The 27,537-nt window shown below is 41.8% G+C and overlaps 1 protein-coding gene and 1 long non-coding RNA gene across 3 annotated transcripts; both read left to right on the top strand.

Annotated features, from left to right (window-relative positions):
- Positions 1-6,377: 6,377 nt before the first annotated feature.
- LOC146443124 (uncharacterized) lies at positions 6,378-7,906 on the top strand. 2 transcript variants are annotated; one of them, XR_014855928.1, is made up of 2 exons: positions 6,378-6,619; positions 7,472-7,906. It is a non-coding gene; the product is annotated as an uncharacterized LOC146443124 (long non-coding RNA). The 2 variants fall into 2 exon arrangements; XR_014855930.1 differs by having other exon boundaries at positions 7,606-7,906.
- Positions 7,907-14,929: 7,023 nt separating this feature from the next.
- Positions 14,930-26,873, top strand: HSPA14 (heat shock protein family A (Hsp70) member 14). The gene is made up of 14 exons (XM_085083124.1): positions 14,930-15,034; positions 15,243-15,323; positions 15,431-15,513; positions 16,596-16,644; positions 17,436-17,529; positions 17,642-17,732; positions 18,872-18,976; positions 19,572-19,733; positions 20,143-20,298; positions 21,530-21,632; positions 23,174-23,386; positions 23,824-23,997; positions 24,888-24,958; positions 26,209-26,873. The coding sequence occupies exons 1-14, from the start codon at positions 14,978-14,980 to the stop codon at positions 26,285-26,287; spliced, it is 1,518 nt and encodes a 505-aa protein (XP_084939250.1). The 5' UTR covers positions 14,930-14,977; the 3' UTR covers positions 26,288-26,873.
- The last annotated feature ends 664 nt before the right edge of the window (positions 26,874-27,537 follow it).

A 27,537-nucleotide genomic window follows, 5' to 3' on the forward strand; every position in this document is an offset into this window, starting at 1 on the left:
AAATATGTGTGTGTGTATTGATGCAATGCACTTGTTCCATGTTTGCTTACAGTGCCTGAGCAAAACACAGATTTTGGGTTTGCTACTGCCCCTGCACCGGGGCTCTGTGGGCATTTCACTGCCACACTCCTCACTGAGACCTCATAGGCAACGATCCAAAGGCAGCACTGTGGTATCCTTAAGACTAATTACCCAGAACTTCAGGCAGTGGGAATGGTAACCCAGCTGCACAAGTTTCAACAGAGGACTGCTGGTTTTGCAGACATTCAGAAATTTTCCTAAGCACAGACTCCTCACTGCAATGCACTGAGTCCTCTCTCAGCCAAGTCTGCAAGATGATCCATGACGGTGCTATTACCTTTTAACCTCTGTACAGCTTCCACACTTCAGGTTTCATTTGTTTGATCCAGTCTTTAGATTTCTTTTATTTTTTTCCCTTCCCAACCCCACAACAGGCGCATATGCAGCTCGCAGGTGCAGCTTTTCACCACTTGACTTATCGGGGTCGGTTTTGCTGGCTGCAGCTGGCTGCCTGATTAAACAGGCAGGAATTCCCATCTCAGTGCCCACAATGCATCTAACAGCTGTCTTGGTCTCATAGACTGCTCTGATTTTGATGAAAATGGTTTTAAATAGCTGCTTCCCCCTCGCATCCACCCTTTGACTTAACAGCAATATAATCAGGTCATGATAAAGCACAGCACAGGTCTGTTACACTCTGCCTTCAAGAGCAAATATATGGCAAAAACAGAAGTTATGGGCACTTTCAAGGTACTTCAGGCTTGGAAAATCTGGCCATTTCATTCACATGCCTCAAATGTGAAATTAACCACAAAATTTAAGGAGCAATTTTGTAAATCTTATTGCAGCAAAATGTCTTCTGAAAAGATGCGTCCAGTGTGTGATTTAGATGCATAAGAGCTGAGCCAAGCAGTTGTAGCAGTTTAAGGCTTGAGAAGGAGTCAGTTAAAGCTCCTGGTTTGCAGAGGCAGGTAAAAATGCCAGAACTGGAGATTCCACATTTAAAATATGCCTCTGAGCCCTTGGGCTTGTAAAAGAGAGGCTGAAGTTCACCTTGGGAGTAGTCAGTAATGCACTGATGTGTGCCTATGGCCTTGTACAGCTTCCAGCAGGGAGGAGACAGTGAAGGCCCTTCAGCAGGGAGGGAACAGATCCTTCATCACCATACAGCCTTGGGACAGTGTCCCACACTGCACCCCTCTTCTGCTCTGCACCCCCACAGCAGACACAGAGGATCACCCCATCAGTGTCCCACCCAATTTAGATGCCTCTGCAGGGCAAAGGAGCAGCAGAGGGAGTACTTGGGGGACCAATCCAACACAATTCCTGTGCCCAAAGGAACCTCATCCTGCTGCCCTGATGCTGCACAGAGAGGGCAGATACAGGCAATGACTATTAAGAAGGCAGATTTTAGCAAATAGAAAAGATGCCAGATTTGGCCTGAAAGCTGCTCAGTGCCATCCTCCAGGATATTATTTCATTTGGGACAGCTACCAATTTCATAGCTGCGTTTTGAGATCCATGGCAGGTGCCCAACTGGCAGAAATCTCTCAGTGGCAAGACTGAGGGGGAGCATTGTCTGTGTTTCTGACACAGACCCGGACCTCTGCCCCAGCATTAACAATGCTGTTAACTTCCAAGGAGCTCTTGGCTCAGCTCAGCTCAGCTCCCTCCAGTTCTCTCTACAGGACATGGCTTCACCTATCCACACTGACTGTGAGCGCAGAAAGGGAGGTCAGATCCCAGCCTGTGTCCTTCCGGCAGAATCCTCCTTTCTGGCTCACTTGCCAGCAACAGTAGTTAGTGTTTCACAACTTCCTGCTCTGCCACTGTCTCTGTTGTGGGCAGACAAAAGGCTTTCTCTTGGCATGACATGCTGGGAGACAGAAAGCACCTCCTCTGCCAGAGTCCATGGAATGGTGGTCTCAGCAGTAGGGAAAAAATAGCTTTTCAGGCTGCTGAATTTGCTGGCATCAGCAAATGTCGATTCACAGACCGAGACAGCTCCAGAACGCTGTGGGCTGATGGCAGCTATTTCTGCACCAGTTCAGTGGATGAGGGAGTCCCACAAAATATTCCCACTTCTATGTTTTGTCCAAAGCGAGCATTTTCCTTCCTAATTTTAAAAATTTAAAACTGCTGCTTAAACACTGTGTGTGACTTGAGCGCCTTCCCCACTAAGTGATTTTGCATAGGAACTCCCACCAAGCCGTGGGCTGATGGGAATTGTCTGAGCTCTGCTGAGCTCATTTGACTCCTGGCAACTGCGAGTCTATCCTTAGGTGCACACCTGGCTCCGTGGTCACTCCACAGGCAAGTAAGTCATAGCTGAGCAGACAAGAGGTCTTGAACAGCACCTAAATAGCCATCTATATTTTTATATGTGTATGTAATTCTTGACCACAAGAAAAATGTTGGTGCTTTGCAAACTTTAGGCAATAAAATTAAATCCATTTATTGAAATGCTTTGGCAATGCAATACAAATTTATGTATTTTGTATGTAGTTTTTATCTCACTGCAAAACTATATGGTGGTTTTGGATAGGAAATGCAGACTATCTCATTCAGATGTACCTGGAGGGAAATGAAGGTAGACAGAAAGGTTTAGGCAACGTGTGTTTGGCCACATCCCCAGACTTAATACTCTGCTCTTTTATGAAGTAATAGGAAATTTTAAAGAGGTGGAAGGGAGGGATTTAACTTCTGTGACAGAGCACATCCAAAAGGCAAGTAACATAACAGCAAAGCAGGTCCTTGGTTCATTACTGATGAAGGAGCAATTCCTCTTCCACTTCCTTTTTTAAAGCAAATGTACCCAAATAACTTACAAATAGATTTACAGATCTAGATCTAGATCTAGATTTGGATAAGATAGAGATAGATAGATAGAGATAGAGATAGAGATAGAGATAGAGAGATAGAGAGATAGAGAGATAGATAGATAGATAGATATAGAGATAGATAGTTACCCACTCATATGTCTATCTCTGTGACAGGAGATTTCCTGAAAATTCCCTGCAAACCCAAACAAGTCAGGGTCTATTCAGCGACCTCAGCATATTTTCAAGCTGTCTTGGCTGAGACACTGAGCGTGGGCATATGTAACATGGGACCTCCAGGAGATGCACATCCTCCCAGCCCAGCTGGGCCTCCCCAATGGCACTAGACATGTCTGCTCAGTCAAGAGATGCAAGTCCAGGTTTTCCAGACAAGACAAGGTTGCCAAGGTTCAGATGTGAATTTTTAGGTATTTATTCATTTGTAACACATTAGAAATTTGCTTTTACCAGTTTTACTATTGCGTTTAACCAGCTGCAATCCAATCCTTTTTCCAATGGTGTTTGATTATGAAATAACAAAATGTTTCAGGGGCTGCCAATGCATGAACTAGTTTCTTTCCTGAGTACTGCATCTTGCTTTGTTCTGCTCCTCCAGCTAGCAGAAAGTAGGTCTCGCTTTTTCCAGGATGGGTCGAGTTACCAGAGGAAGGTTTCTTCCTGCTGTTAAAGGATCTGCTGCCAGTCTCCGACTTTGGGACCAGCTGTGATCCTGCCCATCAAGGCTTAAGTTATTTGCTCAGGACCCATGTCATAACCTGTCCTGGTGCCTCTCACACCTTTAACAGTATGAGGGTGCCTGGGCAGAGCAGCCCAGCATGAGAGATGGCACATTTCCTTTTGGTGGAGTTGGAAGGGATTCTGCTCATCCCCACAGGAATTTTTGAGGTAAAAACACAATGGACAAGCCCTCTGCTTTCCTTTTATTATTTGTACCATTATCTTCTGCTGATCTTCCTGCACCTACATTTTCTGTACTTATAGTTAAGCTCACAGGCCCTGCCTATATACATGACAAATAATCCCTTTAAACAAGCAGAATGTCCTAGAGTAGTGGGATTTTCTGTTTGTGTTGCCATCCATTGTATAAATCCCTGACTGGAAAGGATTTGAAGAGCACCAAAACAATAAGAGAGTTGAGAGCTCAAAATCTACTGAAAACCTCTGAAAAGTTCAGTTTAGTAGAGTAAAATGAGGTGACAAAGCCCTTGAATACCTATAGATTTTGGTAAATTATAATAAAATGTGGGAAGAGAAGTATTTAGACTAGGTCTAAAAAGCTAGAGTTTTCATTTATAATAGCTCTAAGTGCATTCAGCTGCATATTTGTGGCAAATTGTTTCAAAGATAACAAGCAAAGGAAAGCACAAGCTTGTTGAAGACTCATTCCCAAGCAACAAAGATCTATGGATTAGGGAATAATCTTCACAAGGGAACAAGTATTTACATGGATGCCACACTGACTCTCCCATCCAATATAAGATTACAGGTGCAAGGTGAAACACTCATTTTGTCCTTTGTGCACTGCAATCAGATTTTTGGAAAAAAAAAACTTTTTTTTTTCCTCCAGGATTCTGCCTTATTCCATAATGTGCAATGGACAGGGTTATTCACAGAGACCCTGCCTCCTTCCTTCAGTGCTAAGGTAAAAGGCAAAAGCCTTCCAGGAAAGCCAAGATGGATTTGTGGCCAAGGAGCTGCCTGTGGAAGCTGCAAAATACCAGGCCAAATACCTCCATGTGAGATGATAAGATGATGTGATTGCTGGCTGCTGCTGCTCCATGTCAGCAGCAAGTGCTCTGAGGGCGACTTCTGCTGGTCTGTGCTGTCCTTGCCCTGCCATGGCACTCCCAGGCTGCTGCTGGCACTGCAGGCAGAGCCCCTTTCCCCTTTCTAATCCTGACAGCATCATGATGTGCTTTAAATGAACTCACCTGAAAACACGCTGAAACAAAAGCAAAAGCCGTGATTTTTGCTAAACTTCAATTGTCTGCTAGAACTGCATTGGGAAGCAGTGATACACAATGTTTTATCAGGAGACCTTGCCTATCAGCAACCATCAGCAGACTGGGAATGCACCACTGGAAATCCCCCTGCAGATCCCAGCCTAAATCTTAGCAGAGCTGGTGTAACATGGCCAGAGAGATTTAAAGCTGCCTCACATCAATAAATCCTGTGCTTGTAAATGGCAAACTCTGCCGGTGTCACACACACTTAAAATCAATGGTGAACTTAATCTCCACTGCAGTTGGGTATTGATTTACCCACATTGACTTAAATTCCAATATAGTAAATCGAGAGCTCCCTAGAACTGACATAAAAATGCAGGATAAAGGTACTTGTCCTAAGAAAAATAATTTTAGCAGGATTAATTATTTTTGCCTGAGTTTCCTCTGGATATGGTTGGACAATCACAAGCAAGCAGCTTAGCTCCTAAAGGCACATAAGAATCCACAGCAACATGGAAAGGAAGAAACCTTCAGAAGAGGCTGGAAAAGCAGAAGGCAGCACATGCCACTGAGTCCTGCAAAGCTCAGCTGTCCCTATTTTCATAAGCCCATGTGGATGTGGGCATGTGAATTCTCTCACTTTCCTGCCAGATTAAAATGAAGTAACTGAAGCCACTTGCACCAGCAGTCTGAGGTTAAATTAAACCGTTGGGGGACCTGGAGAGGACTGAATTCTGTGCCAGCTTGTAGTGGAAATTTCTTAGAGTGTCTGAGGAAAGGAATATTAATAAGGAAATCAGAAGAGTGGATGCATGCAAATGGCAATGATGCATAGTAAGAGGCAGATTGTTTCCTAGCAACACAGACTTTAGGCTGGTTAGTTTTGGTTAGCATTTTCTGACTAATAGCTGCAATTTGTGTCTGTATTACTGCTCACTTGCCTACCTGTGCTGAAAGAGAGAAAAAGAAATAGAGAGCACAGGGGAGGGTCTGTATGTGCCAGGCTGTGTTTGCAGGTGAGAACTCTGCATATGAGGGACCTGCCAGGGTCCAAAAACTGGTGAGTTGAAAGTGTATCTTCAGATGCCCATTTGTGCCACATGTGAATGAGCTCAGACCTGGACCTTGTGCTTCAGGCAGCTGAGCCAGGGCACATGAGTTTCATCCCCACTGCATTTTGGCACTTCCCTCCTTCCCTATCTCTATTCCATTATAGCATGTGCTCCAGGAATACCTCATGTCGAATTCTGCTCTCAGTATCATCATTGAGACCCTTGACTCCACTGGCAACAGGGCAGAGCCCTTTTATTTATTTATGGATTCTGTCTGTGGCTTTATTTACACCATATCCTCAGAGAATAATGTAGGAAAAACATCCCCTCTGTGTGTGTGTGTTGATGTGTGTGTTATGTATAGGTCTTGGCATACTGGGACCTCTGCTCACCTATTGCAAGGTAAATAATTAATGATTGTATGTCTGTTAGAAATCCTTTCTGAAGGTGTTTGACAAACGCCTTGCACTGCTACGGTGCTACAAAAGCAACTAATAAAAATCCCGATCATCCCTTTAAGACAGCATTTGTGACCAATATGGGATTGATAGCAGTGCCAGCTCAAAGTGTGAATTGGGCTTTCCCCACAGACACTTTGGAACAAGCTCTGCTTTCTCCATACAGATCCTGCTGACTTCTCCCCAGCCTGTCAGTACTTCCAGTGCTCAGCCTCTCTCATCCTCCTGGAGAGCTCCATGTGTTTTAAGTCCAGTTTCCTTTCTGCAAGAGGAAAGAATGTGAGAGATGCTTTAGAGAGCATGTGAGTTTTCACTTTGTCCTTAACTCCTCTGTGCTGCGGAGAGGAAAAAATTCACTCAGCTTATGCAAAAGCTGTGTAGCAGTCACTGTAACAGAGAGCAGCATAGTCAGGGAGACCAGTTGTTGCATCCCAGATGAATTGGGCTTGCAATCCTGTATCCTCCCCTGATCTGTCTGCAGCTCCAAGTATTCAAAGCCAAGGACCAGGGCTTTACCAGTCCATGACATCTCTAGAGGGGATGGCACCAGTTCCTCCCTCTCATTTCTTTCCCCAAGAGGAAGGCTTTAGAGTAAGTCTCATTAGCCATCAGAAAAATCACACAAGAGAATGGGTCTGAGAAGTGCCCAGCCATGAGGAAAGCTCATGCCAACCCCTGCACTTTACTAGGAAAAAAGCAGCAGATCCAAAAGTCATTAAGCCACTGGAAATGAGGTTTCATTCAGTCCATGGGACTGGCTTTTTATGTCCTATATTTAGTTTTTGTCTGGCATGGAAAATTGCCTAGATGAGAGGAAAGAAGGTTTTTGATGTACAAAGAAAGCAAGAAGAGGGAGAAGAGACTTCACTTATTTGGGTTATTTAAAACTCAGCAGTCTTTGTTAACAGCTGTTCAACTTGAACAAGCAACCTCTCTCTGAAGGAGTCAGCATTGCTCCTCCTTCTCTGCAGAGCTGGGAAAGTGCCCATCCACATCCATGAGTCATCCAGACAGGCCTCCAACAAAGGCTGCTCTGGCTAGCAGGAAAGTGTAATCCCCAGACTCTTTACTTTTCCTGGCCTAAGCTGTAAGTAGATGAGGAAAGGGAGGGAGAGACTACAGAACTATTTATTAACATTTCTGCTTGGGTTTAGAAAGGCTGAAGAACAGAAACAATCTGCAGGAGGGGGACAGCAAGACCCCAAAATCCAGCAATTTGCTTTAAAACCTCGACCTACCTTATCTGAACTCACCAGCATGAATATCTGCCACATTGTACTCTTCACAGAGCTTTGGTAGGGGATGCTGCAAAGCTGGGAATGCTTGCACACTCCTAGAAACCCGTGGAAGTACAAACCACAATTATGCCAGGGATGCTGACTGCCACAAGCCACTGGCTAAAATCACAGGACTCCCTCTTCTATGGGGTAAAACACATGGCAAAGCAAAGGGCACAGCAGTGCCAGAACTACTCCTAAAGGATCTTGCAAATATGCAAATAATGAATTCTCAAGGAGATATTAAATGATGTTGTTACTATTTGGCAACGTTTTGTTTAATTTTGCACCCATAATAAATCCTGAAGGTAAGCCTTGGATTGTGTCATCTGTCACAGGAGAAAACATAATGAATCTACAATTAAATGAATTAATGAGTAATGTGATACAGCAAAGAAGCTCTCCTCTTCATGGTAGAATGCATCCCATGAAAGCAGCAGGGGCTACCTACTAGCTTTTATAGCACAGAGAAGGCAAAGAGATCACCTGTGGCTCTAAATCAAGAATGAGACTCTTCCAGCTCTACCCATCCTGTTTGTGCCACCAGGACTCATGGTGGATAAGCACTCTTCAGCACAGGGGAGGAGGGTGATTGACCAAAACCTCTGCTTATGTCCTGGCCAGACTGATTCACTGTTTCTCTGAATCCCAGGAAATTCCTCTTGGTTTGACTGTACTTTCTTCAAGTAGATTTTGTCTTTTTGCTCTGTGGTCGAACAGCACTCAGAGAAATAACAACCTCTGGGCATGAGATCAGGCCAGGAAAATCCCCAAAAGGTAACCTGGGAAAATCCAGACCTGAAAATTCAACATATACCTTTCTTCAAAGGGTAGACTCATGCAATTGATTGGTGCTGCAGATGTGTCTGCTGAAGTTAGCTTAAAACTCCTTCTGGGTGGAGTGGGATTTGTCCCTTGTGAGCTTCCAGAAAGCAGTTTGTCTCCTACAGCAGCTCTTCGGGGATTCCCCTCCCACTGCCAAAGAAATGAGGAGTCCCTGCTGCATGACTGATTAACATCAGAGCATGGAGAGATTTTACAACAAACTGCCTGATTGCACAGCCCTCCTGTGGATCAGGAGGCAGGATCAGTCGATGTAATGTGCCCCAACTGCCTGGGCTTCAGGTCTGCCCTGAATGAGAAGTGGTTTGGTCTCCATAAAAACGTGTAGTTTTCCACAGGAGTGACAGCTGTTATTTCAGAGGCAGCTCTCTGGGTCCAGGTCATTAAAACCAGAGCATCATAGAGTAAAATCATTGGGTGTCTGAAATTCCTCAGAAGCCCTCAAGCTGTCACTGAGGAAGGAAAGTGCAGCTGTTTGTTCATCAGCTCAGCAGCTCCCTCCTCTGCACCCTTGGCCTTTCCAGGCTTCTTCTGTAAAGGTGGAAAGGAATTTCAGTGTATCTATTCAGTCATCAGCTGATGAGCTGCCAATAGCTTTGTTAATTTGCCACTGCTGTAACAGGCAGTTTAGGGCCCCAGCCAATGACCAGGGAAGCTGCTGGAAAGAGTCCCACTGATTTCAATGGCTGCCCAACAACACACAGCCCTATATGATGAAAATTAAGCACAGATCCTCCAAATTTGCTTCTCACAGGCCACAGGACTGTCCTCTGTTACTCATAATTATCATTATTATTGTCATTACTGGATTTGAATTAATGCCCGTGAGCGCAGATGGACAGAGATTTTTACTGAGCACAAATTCTGTCATTTAACTAGGAATTTCTCAGAACTTAAAACAAAGAAGAATGGTTCCAGATGCCATTTTTGTCCTTTGTATTCCCACAGCTGCTGACCAGCTATGATGTCCAGAGCAAAAACTGCATTTCTGTAAGCGAATTGTAAGATCTGTCAAAAAGTACCTTACGCAAAGCAAGAAAATAAAAACCTTAAGCTAAACAGCAGAGACTGCCAAAGGAATATTAACAAGTTAGATAAAGACAGGGATCATTAACACTTAAAAAAAAAAAAAGACTGCTTTTTAGTTTAAAGAAGAACTGTAATTTCATCTTTGAGCTTTATAGATAACAGTGGGATTGTGGGAATGGAAGTAGTTCTGTCAGCTCTGCATGAATCCTATTAACACTTTTTTTAATAAAAGGAGCTCAGAATCTATCACCACTTTGATCTCAGTTCAATAAAGCTAATCTTAGTGTTGGTTTTAACATGGACATTTAATTGTGTTTAATCACCTTCTGCAAAAATCAATTTAGTTGACATGATACTGACCAGGACTGGTCAGCAGAGATAAGGAAGAGCTGTGTTCTAGCTACTCCATCCTATTACACTCACCTCTAAGCAGGAAACTAATTAATGTGGCTATCCTCAGAACACCCTTGGGAGGAAGGGAAAATGCTACTCCTGTTTGTTTGTTAGTTCAGGGTTTTTTTCAAACGAAGAACTCGAGTAACAGCAACATTAAATGGCTTCCATAAGATCACATAGTAAATCTTTGACAGTGCACAGAATGATGTGATAGTTTCTAGCTGGCATCCCTATGCCTAAATCCATTCTTGGCCTAAAATTGAGACATCTTTCACTGACTACTCTAGTTCTGATCACAACCTGTTGTGGTGGTTATCTCTTCTTAAACTGCTGGTTGAAACACTGCTCGGTTTTCACAGAATCATAGAACTCTTCAGGCTGGAAAAGACCTCTAAGAACATCAAGTCCAGCCCTTATCACAGCACCACTGAGTTCACCATGACCCCAAGTGCCACATCCACATGCCTTTTGAACATTTCCAGGGACAGTGATTCCAATGCCTGATCTCCCTTTCAGCAAAGAATTTGTTCCTAATATCTAATTCTAATCAAAACCTTCCCTGACACAACTTGAGGCCATTTCCTCTCATCTTTTTGTAGTGACCTTGCCCTGCAGAGTATGACCTTCATGGCAGCACTCAGTGAATACAAGGTTTTCCACTCAGAGCACAAAAGTGAATTTCAGGCATATTTTACCATGAAGGTTGCTTGGAAAGCTCTGAGCTTGCCTCATGGCACCCTTTGTAATTCATGTCACAACTTAGATCTGCATTATTAACCATAACATTTTGCATTACAGAGCATTCTCCAGCCAAGGATCTCAGCACACTTCCTATCTATTATTAAAACCTTTCAGCATTCCTGCAGAGTGAACTTGACATCATTTAAGAGATGGAAAAACTGGAACAGAGAGAGGAAAAAGGCCAAAAATGTGCGGATGAGCTCTTTTCCTGGCGGGGGTGGGGCTGGAAGATGTATGTTTGGAAGTTCTCAGGACTGACAAGAGTAATAAAGCTGTTTAGCCAACTTTGATCATCACAGATGTGCCCAGAGATGATACTGCCTGACACAGTAAACAGCAATTCCCAAATAGCAATGAGATTACGAATATTTTTTGTTTTATTAACACCAAGTGTACATGCAATTATCTGTGGCATGTGCTTATATTTACTCTATGGTAATTAATACAAATTTGATTTTCCTAATAGCCAAATTTCAACACAACCTTGTCAAAGGTAACTTGTGCCAGTTCTCTGTTCTAGCCTTGCAGTGTGTTTGCCATGTTTAATTGGCCTTCAGTGCCTCCTTACTCCTGTCAACATTAATTCACATTTGGCTGAGCGGCAGCAGAGAAAAAAAGTACCAGAGTGACCTGAAAGAGCTTCCTCTTTTCAGGACAACATTGTTTGCAGTGGAGTCATTGCCAGATTCCTTTGGAATGCTTCAGTGTGGGTGAGTAGCTCACTCAAGGAGCACTGATCAATGTCCCAGGTACAGGCTGGCAGTTTGGTTGTTTCAGGTTGTAGGAAAATTAAATGTTCCCTACTTTGTGACTCAAGTTTGTGATGAGGAGTGCAAAAACGGATGATTTGTTTTGAAAGCACTCTAAGGTTTTTCAATAAAAGGAAGAAAACTACCATTCCTGACCTACATTTGAAATCAGAGATGTTTAATATACTTTACATCGTCTAAAATATCAACCTGTCTTGCGGTACTCTGTAATAAGCACTCTGGTGTGAGTAAAACAAAATTAATCTGGCTTCAACTTTCCTGCAAACGTACCGAGCTGCCAAACAGACAATGCTGCAGGTAACGTGCAGCACTGTGGTTCCATGCTGCAGTTGTGCCACCTACAGGCACTGAGAGCAGCTTTACAAGCGGTTTGCCTGCCAAACTGTCTACGGACTCCTTTTTTGGTCTGCTGAGCGAAGACTCCACAGTGATCAACCCTGACCTTCGACCTACAAAATTATTTTTTCCACTTATTAAGAATTAAGACAAGTATTTAACTCATCTGGCCCACTAACTGAGCTTGCTTCTTCTCTATCATTTACATGCTGTGGCTATGAAACAAGTAGGACACTGAAAGTGACTTTATCAAGTGACTTTTGTAATGGGTGGCAAGTGTTAGAGCAAAGCCAGAAAGAGCTACAGCCTCCACCAAAGCCCAGCAGCCTTGGGGGTGATATACAGACAGATCCCCCAACCATGTGTGCCCAAAATAAGCACTGCAATGAATAATGATGGTGTAATCACTTTGAGGGGTTTAGAAAATGGGCTTGAAAAGCTTATTTTCATGCAAAGTGAGGGAGATGGAATTTTTCTAATGGAGATGACAGTACCTGCAGTAAAACTGTTCAGTCTTACACCTCTGTCTTGGGGAAGGAGCTGTTTTCAAAGCTGGGGTGAAGTGCCACACAGAGGATTCCTGTCCAGCTCTCCCATAGCTGGGCTCTCCCAAAGTTCTGAGAATCCTGGCCAGTGCACTGGTTCTGGTCACGTCCCCAGGCCAGAGATGATCTCAGGTCACAGTCTTGCAGCTGCCATCTCTAGTCTCCTAGGAGCTTAATTTCCTGAGAATTAAGTCAGAACACACACAAGATAATTAAAAGAAGTTCTCTCATCCCTCTTTCCTCACCCCAAGGGACATTTGAGAGAATATACTATTTACCAGCTGCAAAACAGTCTTTGTTCTATAGAGACACTTGCTTCTACTTTAAAGGCATTTCAGTATTAAAAGAGGCCCATGAGAAAGATGGGAACAGACTTTTTAGCAGGGCCTGTTGTAAGGGGTGATGGTTTTAAAGTGAAAGAGACCTTGTATTAGATACAAGGATCTAAGGCTGCTCCAGTTTTTGGATGGCTGAGAGATGTGCCACAGCCCGAAGGAGAAGGGACAGCTCTGACACTGTGAAGGTTTGTACCACGGCTTTGTCAGCTGGGAAATAATACTAAGAGTTTTTTGATTTACTGCTCAGTAATTCTGAACTGAGTTTGATTCATGGTGGGCTTGTTTTTTGGATGTAAGTGCCTGGAGATGTGCAGGGCTCCAGTCAGACTGGGGCTGGATGTTTTTCCTCTTCCTGGGTCAGAAAAATAGCTCTCACAGAGGTGTGCAAGCTCAATTTTTTATTTAGAGATGGGTTGTTGCCACATCTATCAACTCATTCAAGTTCAGTGAAGCGTCTAAACTTTCCATTAGATAAGGACAATTCCCAAAACGATTGGAAGGACAGAGACAGACAAGGGCTTTTCACTCCTCAGCAAACACCACTTGCCACCCACAAACCTCTGCCAAGGCTGCTACCACTCAGCTTTGCTTACAGCTGGCAGGAACATTAACTGCTTTAGTTAAGATAAGCAGAACTTCTTATCTTAATATGGACGTGTCCATGGCATAACAAAAAATGGAAAATAACTGTGGATGTGCTTAGTTGTGCAGGAGTTGTTATCAGTGTGGCTACAAGCACTTTTAAATTCACAGATTATACATTCTGGCTTGGGTTCTAAACACCAGTATATTGTCATAAATGGTGCAACTGGTATGAGGATTTGGGGAAAGCACAGGAAAAATATTCTTAGGTTATGTACTGGGGCTACCATTTTTCTTTACTCTCTCATTTTCCGTGACTCTTCCCAGACTCCCTTCACCTTTTCCTTTGCCAAAAGCATCATTAGCATCATCCCCTTCTTCTACAATACCTTTTTCCAGTCCCCACAGGTCTCTCCTGCTCACCGCTGCCCTTTTTCTCTTTTCATTCCTCCGCTTACAAGAGAAGACAGAAAGAAGATTTGGACATACTTCAAAGGTACTCTTTCCAGTTGTATAAGCTTTGCTTTTGTCACACTGCCACCGTCTCCCAAGCACAGACTGCTGGCATCTGAGCTCCAGCCTTTGGTCACCTTCAGCAAGCTCAGGCAGGAAGATTATCCCATGACTTAGGAACTGTAGGATCTGTTCTGGGAGACAAAACCCCCTTGCAATTCCAAGTGACACGTTTCACCTCTGTGTGATCTTGGTCCATTCCTTTAACCTTCAGCATACCATGTCTAAAGCAGTATAAGACATTCTTTGCTTCATAATGATGCAGTGAGATGGCCCAGATGGGCATTTAGACTCCCTGTGGAAATGAGATGCAAATGAGCACCCAAACCTACACAAGTGCTGTCACTTGCACAGTGTGAGGTTGCAAATGTGAGGTGGCCTGTCCTGTGATAACTTTGCCGTCCCTTTTATGGGGCCATGCAAAATCTGAGGAGCCTTCAGCACAACGGCCCTGGCCAGGATGAAGTTCTGTGTGAATGATACTTATTTTCCCAGGAATAACTAGATATAATTTTTTTCCTCCCCTGTCCTGTGACACTGAGGATGGATTTCTTCAACAGCAGTGCAGCTTTATGAGACACTGAGCTTTGCTTTCAGACATTGGTCATGCCTCATGAGATGATGCCAAACCAGCGATTCAGCTTGACTTGCAGCACTAGATTTAGAAATATTTCTGTAATACAGAAAGGTTGTACATTAGGAGGAATTTCTTCACAGAAAGGATTGGACATTGGAAGGGGCTGCCCGGGGAGGTGGGGAAGTCATTATCCCTGGAGGTGTTTAAGGAAAGCCTGGATGTGGCACTCAGTGCCATGGTCTGGTTCACAAGGTGGTGTTTGGCCATAGGTTGGACTCGATCCTCTCAGAGATCTTTTCCAAGCTTATAGATTCTGTGATTCTGAGACCTGAAACGCCTCCGTGCATTTCACTGCCAGCAACCGAACAGCGAGAGGCGCCACGAACACAAACCACACGAACAGCCGCTGCTTCCTCCACTTTAATCTCGATTTTCTATTTTAATGTCTCTCTTTGCTAATTTCCGCACTCCAAGCTCTATTTTCTCCCCGCCGGGGTGTCAGGGGTTAAACACACCCTCACGGACCCGCCTCCCCTCAGCGCCGTTTCCCGCCAAAACCCCGCGCTTCGCGCGCGCAGTCTGCCCCCGTTGCTATGCGCGATGACGCCTATCGCTCCGCTTTTTCTCATTGGCTGCTCCGCCGGTGACGGCACAGCGCGGCGCGGGATTGGCTGGGAGCGGGGCGCGCGGAGCACGTCGGGGCGGGAGGGGCGATGGCGGCCATCGGGGTGCACCTGGGCGCCACCTGTGCGTGCGCCGCCGTGTACAAGGTGAGGGGCTGGGGCCGCCGGGGCTCTCGGTCCGGAGTCTCCGCTGCCCCTGGTCTCCGCTGCCCGGGGCTCTCGGCTGCCCGGGGCTCTCGGCTGCCCGGGGCTCTCGGCTGCCCGGGGCTCTCGGCTGCCCGGCGCTGTCCCCTCGGCGGGGAAGCCCCAGGGGCGGCTCACGGCTGTGCCTCTCTCTCTCTCTCTCCCCCCCCAGGATGGCCGCGCCGACGTGGTCGCCAACGACGCCGGGGACAGAGTCACTCCCGCGGTCGTGGCGTTCTCGGAGAGCGAGGAGGTGAGGCTGCTCCTCCGCGGGGTGGTGTGGGGAGGAGGAAGGAAAGGGGCTCTGTCTGCTACTCAGTTTTTATTTTTGTTTTTTTTTTCCCTTTATTTTTCATTCAGGTTGTGGGCTTAGCTGCGAAGCAAAGTAGGATAAGAAATATTTCAAACACTGTAGTGAAAGTGAAGCAGATCCTTGGGCGAAGGTAAGAGACCAGGCGTGAAAGGGGCGGTGAGGAGTTTAATTTTCCTATTAAAGCTGGTCAGCGCTAGAGTTCAACTTCTCAACACTGATACTGAAGGCATTTTAACCTAGTGTGATAGTAGTTCAGTTAACCTGGCACTGACAGGAGAGTCATTTGATTAAAAATCATGTTATTATCATAGAGTCACAGAGCCTTTTGATTTGGAAGGGGCTTTAATGATGATTCTGTTACCCCCCCCCCGCCATAGGGAGGGACACCTTCCCCTAGACTCAGTTACTATTAGGAACTTCTTAACCTACATTTCATTCCAGCAGCAAAGAGATGCTCCTGAAAATAGAAAAGCAGAAAAGAAAAATAGTATTTTGTGTCTGAATTTGACTATGAAAATTTAATTGTGAAATTTAGTAACAAGTTGCACATATGCTTTTCATATATGCTTAAATTTCTTAACTCAAATATCTTGTTCCCTGGTTGTTTTCCTGTGTGTTAAATCCACTGTGGTTTTGTTTGAATGAAACTTTGTGTTCCTTTTATTGCAACAGTGAAACAGTGCCTGTTGTGATGCCTCTGTTAGTGAGGCTGTGATAATTTACACTGGCAATTACAGTGACACTAGAACTAAACCTCTTGGGTTGGATTTCACATCAGAGATGTGACAAAGCTTTTTAGTGAACACCCAGCTGTGTGCTACAGCCCTTTCATTGCCAGGAGAAGATGTTGTCCATCCTGGTGTATTTCTCAGCACTTTTCTGATGCAGAACTTGACTGAAATCTTTTATAATGGTCATGGGGGATAGCAGGTTAAAACAGTGTGTTGAGTTTTGTTTTCCCTTTTCCCTAGCTAGTAGGAATTCTTTCAATCATAAGTTTGGGGAAAGGAGAATGAAAGGTGCCAGCAGTCAGAATTGTTGGGTTTTCTTCTATGCTATAAATATATCTCTAGAGTGGAAACAGGAATTTTTCGTTCAAATATAGCTTGATGTGTTGGAGATGTTATAAGGAATAGCAGCAAGTAAAAAAAAAATTGTGCAATTACCCTTGAACGTGTGGTTTATTTTGTTGCTTTGAATTTTTCTGGACAGCTCTGATGACCCCCAGGCAAAGAAATATATTGCAGAAAGCAAGTGCTCTGTGAGTATGATGATTTGTATAATTTTATGTTTTTCTTGTCATTGTTTGTGCCACACCATGTCTGTGTTGTGTAGTGATCAGCTCTCATCATATGAGGTCCCTTTGCTGCTGTGTGGAATGTTTCTGTTTTTATCCAGTAGATAACTATGTTCTGAGATCTGACAGCATTATACAGTTCCAACAGAAAAATTTTTGTCTCTTGGCCATTTTCCAAAGGGATGAATTTTAATATGTTTATGTAGTAGCATTGTGGTTTTTCTTAGTGCTGATAGGAGATGCTCAGGTTACAACACCTTATGATAGGAATGTTTACTGCTTGATTTAATGTCAGTATTTAATTTGCATAATACTTTGCCTATTACTAGAAAATTTTGTGAAACAGGAGAGAAATTATCCTGGGAAATACGTTTCTAATAAAGGAGCAAGTTTTTCTCTGGGTTTTGACTGTTGATATTGATGTGATTTTTTTAAAAAATAGCTAGGGTTTCTCTTATGAAATAAACCTGGCATGGTTTTGTTCTAAACGTTGCTTTTGTACTGAGGCAAACTTAACAGAAAAGGGAAACCTGGACTCTTTAAGTCCTTGAATGTCACTGTTGTGTCTGTCAGATGCTACAGGTCTTTTTGTGATCTTTGATAAGCATCTTGAAAGCATTTATTGCCTTGTAGTAGAGTACTAATGCAGAGAATATTTACACAGTCTGGTGCTTTTTACTTGAAACAGAATCTAATTTAGTTTTTGTTATTAACCAAATTACTCTATAACAAAGGTGTGTTGGTTTTGTTTACAGATAATTGAGAAGAATGGAAAACTTCAGTATGAAATAGATAACAAGCTCATTAACCCAGAAGATGTGGCAAAACTAATTTTTAGCAAAATGAAAGGTATATAATAATTAAATTTATAACATGTTTTGTCTTTTTAAGCTGTCCTTGTATTTTTAAGATGCCTTTTTTTTTCTTTTACTCAACATGCTCTGCCTGTGTTTATGAACAGAGACTGCCCAGTCTGCCTTGGGTTCAGATGTAAATGATGTTGTTGTCACTGTACCGTTTGATTTTGGAGAGAATCAGAAAAATGCCCTTGGGTAAGAGCATTAAGGTTTATCTCTTATTTTATGTGCCTAAAGCAGAAAGGCTGGAAGATCAGCAGTGGGAATTCTGCTGCTGGACTTCAGCTTGTGACCATTAGTCAAGATTTTGGGATGTTATTTAAATTGGGAAGACATGAAAGTAACAGACTAAATCCTGAGTTGAGAAACTTTCAGTGGAATTCACTGATGTAAGCAAATGGAAATTTTGAATCACTAAAGTGTGGGAAATTTCAATTTCGTCAAGGATAGAACTTCATTTCAGATTAGGATTTTCAGTGTGCCCTTTGAAATACAAATTAAGACTCTCCTCCATAATTTCCCCTCCTGCCCTTCATATTCCCCAAACCAAGTGGTGCTACATGACCTATTGAGGTCTGTTTTGTCAGAGTGCAGATATGGAATACATACCAGATTTCTACTTGAAAATTCTGTTTGGAAACATTTCTGCTGGAAGAGTTCCTCCATATGAAAACATAAGCATGCTTAAAGCTGAGCATAAACAGCAGCATCTATTTCTCCTTTCTGTTATGTAGAAGCCCTTATGTCTAACTGTCATTAAATAAATAAAGTGCACCTAAATGGTCAGAAAACAGTGAGCTGGGGATTTGCAGTGTCTATAACAAAGCATTCTGTGGCTCTGGTATAACTTCAAAGTGGAGGAAACAAGTTGTGAGGTAGTCCCAGAGTCACTGAGGTTTCAAGAAAACATGTAAGTAAAATGTTACAGGTGAGGCACAGTAAGTTCATTTTGAAGTAAATCAGTGTTTCTGGCATGTTACCTTTTGAAATAATGTATCAGCAGCTTTTAATATCACACCTGAAGATAAGTTACTAAGTTTGATTTAGAGTGGGGTTTTCAATCTTGTAGCTGAGGGGTGTTTTGCATGGGCTATATAGACTGATAGACCAATGTTTTCTTTGACAATGAGCACACAGCAGATCCAATTACTTGACAAATACAGTAGCAACTGAACGTCTTGATATTTTTCTTTTCCAGTCACTCAGCTTTGTTAATACCATGCTGTAAACAAGGTCTGATTAGGTGGCATGTGTAGTGCAGGTGAAATCTTAATAGTGTGTGACTATGGTGAGATCATTAAAGTAAAATGAAATGCTGTTATGGCTCATTGCAGGGAAGCAGCTGCAGCTGCTGGGTTCAATGTTATGAGATTAATTCATGAACCATCTGCAGCTCTCCTCGCTTATGGAATTGGCCAAGATTCACCCACTGGGAAAAGGTAAAATCCTCATATTTTACTTTTCAAGCTGCTGTACTTAAATCCATAGAAATCTTAAATGAGGAAATGCTGTGTTACCTTAGCATGAGGCTTGTTTTGCTTTTTTCTCTCAATAAAGTGAATAAGCATTTAGAAGTTGTAGTTCTGTAGTGTTTTAAATCCCTTTGTTGTTTTTTGTATTTTAAGAATTGTCTTTAAAGTTTTGTTGCAAGTTTTCTCTTTAACTAGCTGGTTGGCTTGAAGAAAAATACATTCCTTTCTAAACATTTTGGCATAGCTGTCTTTAATTGTGGGAGATGGGATAATTTTACATATGCTGGAAGAACTAAAGCAGAGCTCCTGCATTCAGCAGGTGCATTTGATTTTCTTTATGAATATTCAGATTATTCACAAAACTTTGAAAACAGCAAAGTCGCTGTAAACTTCTTTGTTATTCTTGGTGTTTTTTACTGTTCTCAAATACTCCTTGCCTGATTAAAACCTGCAATATGTTATTTGGTGGTACTTGCAGTGTCTTTATAGACAGTGTGTCAAAATCAACATAACTTTTGATGGCTTACTAATGCTACTTTCAATTTTTTTTTCAATGTGGCAGCAATGTTCTGGTTTATAAACTTGGTGGAACATCACTTTCTATCACAGTGGTAGAAGTAAACAGTGGAATATATCGTGTGCTTGCAACAAACACAGATGACAGCATTGGCGGAGTTTGCTTCACAGAAGCTCTAGCACAACACTTAGCTTCTGAATTTCAGAGGTAAGGTTTGAATTCCAGGCATGTTGCTGTTAGGACAGGAACTTTATTATCTGGCACTTGTTTAAAAAAAAAGCCCTAAATCTGGCAGCCTGCCTGTGAGTGAAACGGTTCAAGATGGTGTTGAAGGAACAATCAGTTGTTTGAGGCCAAAGAGGAAGACTGGGAAATTCTTGCATTTGTGTGGATGTTGCCTGAAGCTGGTGTTGAACTATAAGGGTTCAGCTATGAACTCTGCTGTGTCTCGAGTGGTGTGTGCAGACTTTCAGTAGTGACACTGTAGTTAATACTAAAATGTTTACCAAAAAAAGTTCAAGAGCTCTAAACTGTTTTTCCCTTTCAGTAGGAGTTATCAATCAAATTCCTGCCTTTCTAAACTTGCATAATCTTTTTTTTTTCTTAATAAATACAGGTCTTGTAAACATGATATTAGAGGAAATCCCAGAGCCATGATGAAGTTAATGAACAGTGCTGATATTGCAAAACACTCTTTATCAACCCTGGGAAGTGCAAACTGTTTTGTAGATTCATTGTACGATGGATTAGATTTTGACTGCAATGTGTCCAGGTAAGGCAGATCTTGAAGCTACTGAAATCTTTCTAGGTGGTATTATGGAGGTTCAATAAGCTTTGATTTCTGATGGTGTTTATTTTAGAGAAAGAAGGAAGATTGAAGGCAAATTTTCTGTTTCATATTGATGATCCTATTATGCTGCAATCTGTAGTGGTCAGGGCAGTCACACTAACAGTGTTGCTGTAATTGTTAGAAAATAAAGTGCAAAAAGGCAAAGGAGACCCTATCTTTGTTGTCTGGCTGTTGATGGGAGGGGAGTAGATACTGCAATGAATCAAGGTGGCTGTTTCCTTCCCTTTATTGTTTTTGTTGTACTTTCCTTAAAGAAAAGACAGCATGTGAACTCTTCATCTAAATGAGATCCAGAATGATAGGAGTCCTGGGAGTCTTCATGGTGCCTCTTGGTGACAGCTGGAGTAAAAAGATGTCTTCTGTCTTTTTGTTCATACTGCTCATACTGTCCTACTCAGTCTCTTTTCCCTTGGGATGATCTCTTACTGAGATTTTTAGCTCACTTTGATTGCTCTTCCAGACAGCAGTAGCTTTAGCAAAATGAAACAGACTTTTCCATTCCAGAATTCCAGTAGTCTAAAATAAGGCACAGCATGTTTGCAAGTGTGAGGAGCAATACTGTATATTTTGGGTCGGCTGACTTTTGGATAAGGATGCCAATCCTGTGGATTAAGTGTAGCAGACTTTGATTCATTGTATTTGTGCAAAGTAGAACTTCTTCTGCAGGTTTGAAAGAGACAAAAGCAAGCACAAGTTTGTCTTTTAATGTGCTGAACCTAGTCACTATGTGCAAATCAGGACTCACCTTGTTTTGCCTCTAAAAATTGAGTGTTTGTATCCATTTTAAAGATGAAGCAGTCCCAGAATTGTTTCTTTGTCTTGACTTTTTTCATATGAGTCAAGACAGCAATACCTGGGTGTTGTCAAGACAACAATACTGGTTTTGTTCTCTAGAGTACACAGAAGAAGAATGAATGTGCATTCTGTGTGTGTAGGTGTTAATGATGGAATGAATAGCATAGACACTTCCACAACAACAAAATCACTTGAAGATTAATAATGGGAAAAGGTGATTTTTAAATTTTTTTTTAATCCCTTAGTACCAGCTGGAGAACTGAATTATATTCTAAAAGTTACCATTCTTCCATTTCAAGTGTTTGTCTCTAATGGATGAGATGACCCTTTCTGAGTGTATTTTTCTTTTCTCTTCTAGGGCCAGGTTTGAACTTATCTGTTCTTCACTTTTTAGTAAATGTGTAGAAGCAATTAAAAAGCTCTTGCAGCAAGTTGGATTTACAGCAGATGATATTAATAAGGTAATAACAAAATAATTTGTCTGTAGGATGCTTCATAATTTCACAAAAACAATACTTACGGAGTCTGTTTTCCTTGCAGACTGAGATTTCCATTGTATGTTTAAGGATTTTTAACTGGAGTCCAACAGTCTTACAAACTCAAGATCTTTAGGACTTCTATATTTGCTTTCATTTCAGTTATTTGAAGTTAAGTATGAGGTAGAGTCAGATTCAGCTGTGTATTTTTACTGCTGCATATTGAATAGGCGGGGAGGATTTGCCTCCATTTGATACATTTGTGTAACTCTGCCCAAACTCAAGCTGAGGAGTACCTTCCTTAAGTTCAGTCTGTGGACTTTGTTCTGCCTTCACTGAACTTTGGATGGGCTTTGCTGACACTTCTGAAGAGAGGCCAAGCTTTGACTTAAAGTTGAACAAATCCCTTGGTGTCCAGTTGGTGCCTGTGCTCCTCCTTGCTGGCTTAAAAACCTCATGAGATGCCAAACCAGGGAGTGCTTTAATCCCAAAGATGGTGAGCAAGGCAGCTGACATTAGCAGTTTAATTCAAATGTCTCCTGCCTTGGTGTAAGAGAGGAAATTCATCTTGCCCCCTTTGTCCCTGTGCATAGCGAATGGTACTGAATTCATTGCTGGTGGGAACTGACTCATCAGTTCTGCAGCTGAAGCTGCCTGGTGCTTTCAGTGACACTCGATGCTATTTCAGACTCTTCATTAGTGTTTGCTTTGTCACATCTCAGTTTCACTGGTGGATAATCAAGTATCCCAGGCTACTGTTCAAAGAATGGCTTTTGTTTTCTGGTGGCCTTTTTCTTAAGTGGTTTTTAGGTGGCCTTTTAGGCTCTCAGTCTTTAATGCTTTGAGTGGAGGGCAGTTGAACACTTTAAATGTAAAAATAAATAACTTAAGAGCAGTAAATTAGGTTTATGTTTTACACGAGGAAAATTGGGAATTAGCTTTGTTTCCAGATATGGATGATTTCAACAAAGTCACTATAATAAGACTGGGACTTATGGATAAAACCTGACTTGCTCCTTCCTGCAGGTGCATGGTGGAAAGGTGAGTGGCAAGCAGCACAAGTTACAACATGGGGAAATTTTAGATTCCAAGAAGGGAATTTGTAGTGTGAGGGAAATCAGATGCTGAATTAAGCAGCTACAGAGTCTGTGAAATATGTATCTGTAGAGGAGAGGTCCTGAGCAGCCTGTTGTAACTGTACTTATTCTGGCCAGGAGGTTGTACTAGATCACCTCTGGAAATCCCTTTCAACCTGATGTTCTTTTTGTGATGAGTTTCTCAATTTTTAAAGTGTTACTTTATATAGCTGATTCTGGCAATGAGAAACACTTTTTCAAGACATCATATTTCCTTTAATTTCAATTGCAAAAGTATCACAAGCCAACCAAAGACTACTTTAAGTTTTGTTTTAATAACTGCAGGAGAAAATATCCCAGAGCAGTTTGCATTTCTATACTGCAGGGTGTGACCTGTCTGTTTTCTTTTGACAGAATAAACATTTGAAATTCTTATGACATGTTTTCCAGGTGGTTCTTTGTGGTGGGTCTGCTCGAATCCCAAAGCTGCAGCAGCTGATCAAAGACATTTTCCCAACTGTGGAATTACTGAATTCAATTCCTCCAGATGAGGTTATTCCCATTGGTGCAGCCATAGAGGCAGGCATTCTGCTAGGGAAAGAGAATACCTTGTTAGAAGAAGATGCACTCATTGAGTGTTCTGCCAAAGACATTCTTCTTAAGGTAAGGCTAAAATTAGAATATTAGAAAATTTTACTGCTGTGAATATACTGCTGTGAATATTACTGTGAATATACGGCACTAATTATGTATGATTGATACTAGAGAAACAGCATTGTTTTCTTGTAACTTCTACAGATTTGCTATAGATCAGCAGTACATGGTAACATAGGCTTATTAACAAAAAAAATTGACAAGAATAACTGATTTTAAGGGGAGATACAAACTATCTTTCCTATGTTGTAATAGCTGGACTTCCTATTTATAGGAATCTCGGGTTGTTTTACTTGCTGTGATGGTAAAAATGAGAGAGGGAATGAATCTTGGATTTCTTTGCTTGTGGCGCATCATTGTAAGACTTCCAGCTCAGTGAAGCAGTTAAAGTCATGAACTCTATTACTTTTTTTTTCTTTTTTTTTTTTTTTTTTTCTGTTTTTAAGGGAGTAGACGAGTCAGGGGCTGACAAATTCACAGTGCTATTTCCATCAGGGACACCACTGCCAGCTCGAAGGCAGCACACCCTGCATGCTCCTGGAAATATTTCTTCTGTGTGCCTTGAGCTGTATGAGTCATTGGGGAAAAGTCCCATGAACGAAGAAGATAAATTTGCACAAGTGAGTATGCACACACCTGGGTGCACTTTTAATAGCAGCCACCTGAAAATCAGTTGGACCTGAAAAAAAATGGAAACCAATCCAACCACTACCATCTACCAGAACTTGTTGGAAATAATAACATGCATCTCTTTAGCATTGGTCTTCATTCATTCTTCTGTACATGAATAGTATTCAAGCATTTTGTAAAGAAACTGAAGTTTGCCTTTTGAATTCCTAAATGGCTGACAGGATTTGACACTTGCAGTGAGTTGTTGTGTGAGTTGATTATTGTAGTAGGATCACCTGGGATGAGAGATCTTTACCAGTCATTCCAGTAGTGCACAGATCCTCCAACGTTTTAAAAATGAAGCTGATGGAGAGAATTACACAGCTGGTGTGTTGATTACTTTTTGATCTTCCTAGATAAGACATGATCTTGGTATTAAATTCTCAATTTATCACAGTGGTCAGATGAAATGATTCTATCAAGTGAGGATTTAGAGTTGTGGGTTAGAAGTCAACCTATAGAGAGAGCCCAGCTTTTTTGAAATAGTGATGATGTGCTTTCCTTGGAAAGCATCAGAGAAGGGGTAGATATGTCTGAAATTAGTGGAATATTTAAGAAGAATGTTATTCCACCTTAGTTCTGCCCAAATATCTTTAAGGGGATGGGGAAGGGATGTTGTAATAGTTACAGTATGGGTCCTAAGTAATGACACCGTGGGGAGATAGGTCCTCCAGCTGTCTTGGTGGTAGATCTGAGCCAAACCACAGAAAGTACAAATAGCTAAAAATAGATTAATTTGCACATCTTATATATCTAATATATTGTCATTTCCCTTGAACTGCTGTGCTGTGTAAACTTGGAGAACTTGGTTATAATGTACTGGTTTTTTTTTTTTTACTAGATTGTACTTCAGGATTTGGATAAAAAGGAGGATGGCTTACATGATATATTGACTGTTCTCACTATGAAAAGGTACCCAAAATACTTGTTCTGCTGTTTACCCTGCTATGTCACACTTCTGGCAAAAGCAGTCTGCTCCTGTTACAGAGTGTTTAATTTTGTATTGAGAAATTTGAGCGTTTCATTGGTCACAGGGCTGTACAGTCCTAGCAGGAAAAAATTCTGTAGAAATGTGGGTTTTCTGCAGTACCTTTGGTACTCTCATTGATTCCTAAAGACAGCAAGCTTAATACAATTGTGTATGTTATTTTTAGCAACTTCTGAACCATTGGTCAGTTGAACCAGCTTGAGAGCAGTCAGGATCTCAGACTTCCTGTGGAAGTGGTTTGGGTAGTTTTGCTGAATGCCCACACTCTTGGGAAAAACTGAAGGAGACTTTGTGTTTTAGTTATGAAGGATTGTAGAATTTACAGTGGCTCTGTCCTTTCAGAGGCAGGATTGTTAAGGAGAGAAACAGTGCCACAGATAATTTCTACTTGGTATTTAAGTTCAAAATGCTTCATTTTCTTATGTTAGCTATTAGGTGTATTAATACCCATTAATAGACCTCACCTAAAATGCCTTGTTTGGCATACAGAGATTTACACTTACCACTGATAAGGAAAACACCTTGGGTATTACAGATACAACTCTGTCATGCAGAAAAACATTATTTTGAAGGAAAAAGCATTATTATGAAGAAAATTTAAGTAATATTTAGGTGAAAAAGGGAGCAAAAGTTTAGTATTTCGACCTAAATATTCTGTGTGACTGTATGCCTAGCTAAGGTAGGACTCAATATTGTTTCTTAATTCTTGGATTTTGAAAATTAAACTTTCCTTATTGAAGGAGATCTTTGGAATTTAAAGACTACTTACAGTTTAAAAGTCAAGTTGTTGTGCTATATGCTTATCAATCCATTGCTGTTACTCAGTTCTCAAAATGAGTATTTTTGAAAAATATTACCACATATTCTATTTACAGACCTGTACTAAATAAATCTAATTGCAATATTTAAATGTGTTCCTGGATCTATTCCAGCACATACAGAGAAGATAGATGCTTTAAGGGCAAGAATTCCATATATAAACACTCACTAAATTAAATTTAATATCATAAACCAATTTCATCTTTGTTGAAGCATGTTTGTCCCTGGTATTTTGATGCTGATATTTCTTCCTTTAATCTGTGTGAAGACTATTGTGTATCAACTCTGGAACATGCAGTAACATAGTAAGTGTTGTGTTGAGATAATCTTAAACATACCCCTCTCTTTTATCTAGGGATGGCTCCTTGCATGTTACCTGCACAGATCAAGATACTGGAAAGTGTGAAATCATCACTGTTGAAGTGGCATCATAGTCCATTTCGAAAGGCAATATTTTTCTGAGTTGATTCTTGTCTCTAACTGGCTTTGCTGCCAAAGCAGCGACTCTCTGGGATGTCTCTGGTGATTCTTAGAAGACTGTAATAAACTAAAGTAAAATGTTAATTTGCCACCAAGTCTGTTTGGAGTGTGGTGCAAAATGTTAGTCAAGACATGTGGACAGCAGATTATTGGATTATCAGCACTTGATTTGCAGAATGCAAAGCACAAAACCTTGTGCCTGTGATTCAGCAACAAGCATATGACATAGTCTGAAGATTCTAACTTGACTAATCAGGTTTTGTACCCTTTTAGCCAGTGTATCTGTGGCTTCAGCAGCATAGCTTTGAACCAGCGAGAACTAGACTGGTGAAAATCCACTCTCTGGTAATTGTACTGAAATCCTGTCTAGTATCGATAATGCCCAAAACAGTGAAGGTGGAGCCCATTTGTGCTGGCCTCTTGAGCAGGTTATTTTTTTTTCTGGAGTTTTTTTCTGTAACATGGTTTTGTGGTATTACCTGAGGAATGTAAGACTTAAATATGCTTATTTATATGTTATTAAAATACATTTTTTATGCAGATCCTGGCACTCTCCATTCTGTGTGACACTGTTTTAATCTGTATGTTACACATTTGTCTGGATACAAGCTGACAGGTTTTTTTCAATGAGAAGATGTGGCAGGCAAGTGTGGTTATGGGATTTGACAGTATCAGCCTCAAGCGCAGTTACTGTGCGACAGTTCAGTGCTTGCAACAATGTAAAATACTTGTAAAACACCTTGTAAAATACTAAAAGTGTCACAGTAGACCCTCAAAAATCAGAAAAAATAGAGCAAGGGATAGCTGTCTGGGTTTGAAGAGAGCTGTATTCTGTTACCTGGGGTTTGAAGCGAACTTGAAAACCTCTTCTACAGCTACCTGAAAGCAGATTGGAGCTGGGGGGAGTGAGGCTCTGTCTGACAGGGAACACTGACAGGATGAGAGAACTCTGAAGCTGGGGAAGATTTGGGCGTGACATTGGGAGGAATTTCTTCACGTTAAAGGTAATTAGATGTTGGAACGGGCTGCCCAGGGAGGTGGTGCAGTCACTGTCCCCGGGGGTGTTTAAGGAAAGCCTGAGGGTGGCACTCAGTGCCATGGCCTTTGCTAAACTAACCGATTGTGTGATTCTGTGAAAGCTCCGTTAACACGAAACACCTCATCTGAGGAGGGAGCTGTGACGATGCTGTAACTTTTTTCAAAT

The sequence above is a fragment of the Lichenostomus cassidix genome, chromosome 1Aa, assembly GCF_008360975.1.
Source record: "Lichenostomus cassidix isolate B80296 chromosome 1Aa, HeHo_3.0, whole genome shotgun sequence".
Taxonomy (NCBI): Eukaryota; Metazoa; Chordata; class Aves; order Passeriformes; family Meliphagidae; genus Lichenostomus; species Lichenostomus cassidix.

Coding starts and splice junctions, on each gene's coding strand:
- HSPA14 (XM_085083124.1), top strand. CDS start 14,978: ATGGCGGCCATCGGGGTGCACCTGGGCGCCACCTGTGCGTGCGCCGCC. Junction 21,633..23,173: donor CAGCAGATGATATTAATAAG/GTAATAACAAAA, acceptor CATGTTTTCCAG/GTGGTTCTTTGTGGTGGGTC. Junction 23,387..23,823: donor CCAAAGACATTCTTCTTAAG/GTAAGGCTAAAA, acceptor TCTGTTTTTAAG/GGAGTAGACGAGTCAGGGGC.